At 44.3% G+C, this 4,531-nt stretch overlaps 1 protein-coding gene across 1 annotated transcript; it reads right to left on the reverse strand.

The window, feature by feature from the left end:
- Positions 1-486: 486 nt before the first annotated feature.
- On the reverse strand, positions 487-2,220 carry LOC120917416 (proline-rich extensin-like protein EPR1). The gene has a single exon (XM_040328692.1). It carries the CDS (start codon positions 2,218-2,220, stop codon positions 487-489), a length of 1,734 nt encoding a protein of 577 aa, XP_040184626.1.
- Positions 2,221-4,531: the final 2,311 nt, after the last annotated feature.

Genomic DNA, 4,531 nt, shown 5'->3' on the forward strand with positions numbered 1-4,531 from the left:
AATAAATAATAAAAGTATTCCAGCTTTCCGAGGGATAGCGGAATTTCTGAACCAAATGTACCGTTTAACTGTGTGCAAGTATAGAGGTGATAGATAGATAGATAGATAGATAGATAGATAGATAGATAGATGGATAGATGGATAGATAGATAGATAGATAGATAGATAGATAGATAGATAGATAGATAGATAGATAGATAGATAGATAGATAGATAGATAGATAGATAGATAGATAGAGAATGAATGGAACAACATAGATAGGATAAATAGAAAAATAGGCACATGGATAGAGGGTCAGGTGAATGGATTGATTGATTGATTGATTTAACGATTGAATAATAGATAGATAGATAGATAGATAGATAGATAGATAGATAGATAGATAGATAGATAGATAGATAGATACCTGAAATGCACAAATGGATGGATAGAGAAAGAATGATAATAGAAAGAAAAATAGACACAGATAAAGGAGGGACAGATGATTAGATAGATGGAAAGATAGATAATAGATAGAAATAAAAATAAGCAAATAAATTAATTGACGAATGGATGATGATAGGGTTGATGGAAGGATCAATGGAAGGGTTGATGGAAGGGTTGATGGGAGGATCGATGGGAGGGTCAATGGAAAAGTTGATGGGAGGGTTGATGGGAGAGTTGATGAAAGGTTTAATAGAAGCATTGATGGAAGGGTTGATGGAAGGATTGATGGGAGAGTTAATGGGAGGGTTGATGGAAGGTTTATTAGAAGCGTTGATGGGAGGGTTGATGGAAGGTTTAATAGAAGGGTTAATGAGAGGGATGAAGGGAGGGTTGATGGAAGGGTTGATGGAATGGTTGATGTGAGGGTTAATGGAAGGGTTGATGGGAGGATCGATGGGAGGGTCAATGGAAGAGTTGATGGGAGGGTAGATGGGAGAGTTGATGGAAGGTTGAATAGAAGCATTGATGGAAGGGTTGATGGGAAGGTTAATGGGAGGGTTGATGGGAGGGTTGATGGAAGGTTTAATAGAAGGGTTAATGAGAGGGTTAATGGGAGGGTTAATAGAAGGGTTGATGGAAGGTTTAATAGAAGGGTTAATGGGAGGGTTAATAGAAGGGTTGATGGAAGAGTTCATGGGAGGGTTGATGGAAGGTTTAATAGAAGCGTTGATAGAAGGGTTGATGGGAGGGTTGATGGAAGGTGTAATAGAAGGGTTAATGAGAGGGATGAAGGGAGGGTTGATGGAAGGTTTAATAGAAGGGTTGATGGGAGGGTTGATGGAAGGGTTAATGGAAAGTTTGATGGGAGGGTTGATGGAAGGTTTAATAGAAGGGTTGATGGGAGAGTTGATTAGAGAGTTGATGGGAGAGTTGATGGGAGGGTTGATGGAAGGTTTAATAGAAGGGTTAATGAGAGGGTTGATGGGAGGGTTGATGGAAGGTTTAATAGAAGGGTTAATGAGAGGGTTGATGGGAGAGTTGATGGGAGGGTTGATGGGAGAGTTGATGGGAGAGTTGATGGGAGAGTTGATGGAAGGTTTAATAGAAGGGTTGATGAGAGGGTTGATGGAAGGGTTGATGGAAGGGTTGATGAGAGGTTTAATAGAAGGGTTAATGAGAGGGTTGATGAGAGGGTTGATGGGAGGGTTGATGGAAGGGTTGATGGGAGGTTTAATAGAAGGGTTAATGAGAGGGTTGATGGGAGGGTTGATGGGAGGGTTGATGGAAGGTTTAATAGAAGGGTTGATGAGAGGGTTGATGAGAGGGTTGATGGGAGGGTTGATGGGAGGGTTGATGGAAGGGTTGATGGGAGGTTTAATAGAAGGGTTAATGAGAGGGTTGATGAGAGGGTTGATGGGAGGGTTGATGAGAGGGTTGATGGGAGGGTTGATGAGAGGGTTGATGGGAGGGTTGATGAGAGGGTTGATGGGAGGGTTGATGAGAGGGTTGATGGGAGGTTTAATAGAAGGGTTAATGAGAGGGTTGATGGAAGGGTTAATAGAAGGGTTGATGGGAGAGTTGATGGGAGGGTTGATGGGAGGGTTGATGGGAGGGTTGATGGGAGGGTTGATGGGAGGGTTGATGGGAGGGTTGATGGGAGGGTTGATGAGAGGGTTGATGGAAGGGTTAATGGAAGGTTTAATAGAAGGGTTGATGGAAGGGTTAATGGAAGGGTTGAGGTCCTGGAGCTGTTGCCATTTTGCTCGGTTTGTACCGCCTTTGAGCGCACACATTGTAGAATGTTCTATGATTGGAATATAAGCAGGGACTTCCAGAGCTCCGCGTCCAGGCCTCCGGCCTCATGCAGTGATGTGTTCATTGCGGGACGCACACAGAGCCACAGATTACTTTATTATCTGTAGTTTCTCGGATCCGCGATGTTTAATAATAGACCTCTCAGCTGTCATGCAGAATCGTAATCAATAACCTTCATGAATCGATAGATATTTCCGCATATACAGTATATTATTCCCATGACTGGAAGTGTAATTCCACCACTGAGCGGCTGTTCAGGAATAAATGCTGCACACAAATAATAAAACCATCTAGCTCCCGAGCCCCGCGCTCTCCCCTCCCCCACCATTTCTATGATATTGTATAGATTTTATTTCAAGTGTACCAGTCAATGTAAAATACAAACTGCCATCAGGTATCGCCTATGTCTGCATCAGCCTGGACCCCTGGGCACACCCCATATACTAATGTCAAATTTCCACCGTCCTACAATGCACTTAATATACTGTACATTCTGTGGGGCAAAATCGAATGTTCGTAGGCGATATTTTCTGTAATTCAAATGTATGAATAGAGAAAATGCTGCATTATGGCCACTAGATGGCACTTAGGAGCATATTTATTTCTTGTGATAGTGCCATCTGGTGGCCATAAAGCATTTTTTTTGCCCCCATGGTCAGGGTTGTGTCCCATTGGTAATTTGCATACTGGATAGGGAGAATACCCCCCCGTTTAGGGTTGTGTCCCATTGGCGGTATGTGTACTTTATAGGGAGCATACCCCCATGGTTGGGGTTGTGTCCCATTGGCGATATGTATACTGCATAGGGAGCATACCCCCGTGTTTAGGGTTGTGTCTCATTGGTGGTATGTATACTGCACAGGGAACATATTCCCATGGTTACAGTTGTGTCCCATTGACGATATGTATTCTTTATAGGGAGCATACCCCCATGGTTAGGGTTGTGTCCTATTGGCTGTATGTATACTGTATAGGGAGCATACCTCCGTGTTCAGGGCTGTGTCCCATTGGCGGTATGTGTACTGCATAGGGAGGATATCTCCATGGTCAGGGTTGTGTCAAATTGACGATATGTATACTTTATAGGGAGCATACCCCCATGGTTAGGGTTGTGTCCCATTGGCAGTATGTATACTGTACAGAGAGCCTACCCCTATGGTCAGGGTTGTTTCTCATTGGGGAAATGTAAACTGTATAGGGAGCATACCCCCATGGTTAGGGTTGTGTCCCATTAGCGATATGTATACTGTTTATGGAGCATACCCCCATGGTCGGGTCGTGTTCTGTTGGTGATTTGTATACTGTCTATAGAGCATACCCCCGTGGTCAGGGTCGTGTTCTGTTGGTGAGTTGTATACTGTCTATAGAGCATACCCCCATGGTCAGGGTCGTGTTCCGTTGGTGATTTGTATACTGTATATAGAGCATGCCCCCGTGGTCAGGGTCGTGTTCCGTTGGTGATTTGTATACTGTATATAGAGCATGCCCCCGTGGTCAGGGTCGTGTTCCGTTGGTGATTTGTATACTGTATATAGAGCATACCCCCGTGGTCAGGGTCGTGTTCCGTTGGTGATTTGTATACTGTATATAGAGCATGCCCCTGTGGTCAGGGTCGTGTTCCGTTGGTGAGTTGTATACTGTCTATAGAGCATACCCCCGTGGTCAGGGTCGTGTTCCGTTGGTGATTTGTATACTGTCTATAGAGCATACCCCCGTGGTCAGGGTCGTGTTCCATTGGTGATTTGTATACTCTATATAGAGCATACCCCATGGTCAGGGTCGTGTTCCGTTGGTGATTTGTATACTCTATATAGAGCATACCCCCGTGGTCAGGGTCGTGTTCCGTTGGTGATTTGTATACTGTATATAGAGCATACCCCCGTGGTCAGGGTCGTGTTCTGTTGGTGATTTGTATACTGTATATAGAGCATACCCCATGGTCAGGGTCGTTTTCCGTTGGTGATTTGTATACCGTCTATAGAGCATACCCCCGTGGTCAGGGTCGTGTTTGGTTGGTGATTTGTATACTCTATATAGAGCATACCCCATGGTCAGGATCGTGCCACGTTGGTGAGTTGTATACTGTCTATAGAGCATACCCCCGTGGTCAGGATCGTGCCACGTTGGTGATTTGTATACTGTCTATAGAGCATACCCCCGTGGTCAGGGTCGTGTTCCGTTGGTGATTTGTATACTGTCTATAGAGCATACCCCTTGTTCCGTTGGTGATTCAGACGTATACTGCACATATTTCTCTCGCTCTGTATAAAGAAATGAAAGAAATGTGAA

The sequence above is a fragment of the Rana temporaria genome, chromosome 11, assembly GCF_905171775.1.
Source record: "Rana temporaria chromosome 11, aRanTem1.1, whole genome shotgun sequence".
Taxonomy (NCBI): Eukaryota; Metazoa; Chordata; class Amphibia; order Anura; family Ranidae; genus Rana; species Rana temporaria.

Bases quoted from the DNA above. Each gene is read 5' to 3' on its own strand.
- LOC120917416 (XM_040328692.1), bottom strand. From the start codon at position 2,220: ATGTGTGCGCTCAAAGGCGGTACAAACCGAGCAAAATGGCAACAGCTC.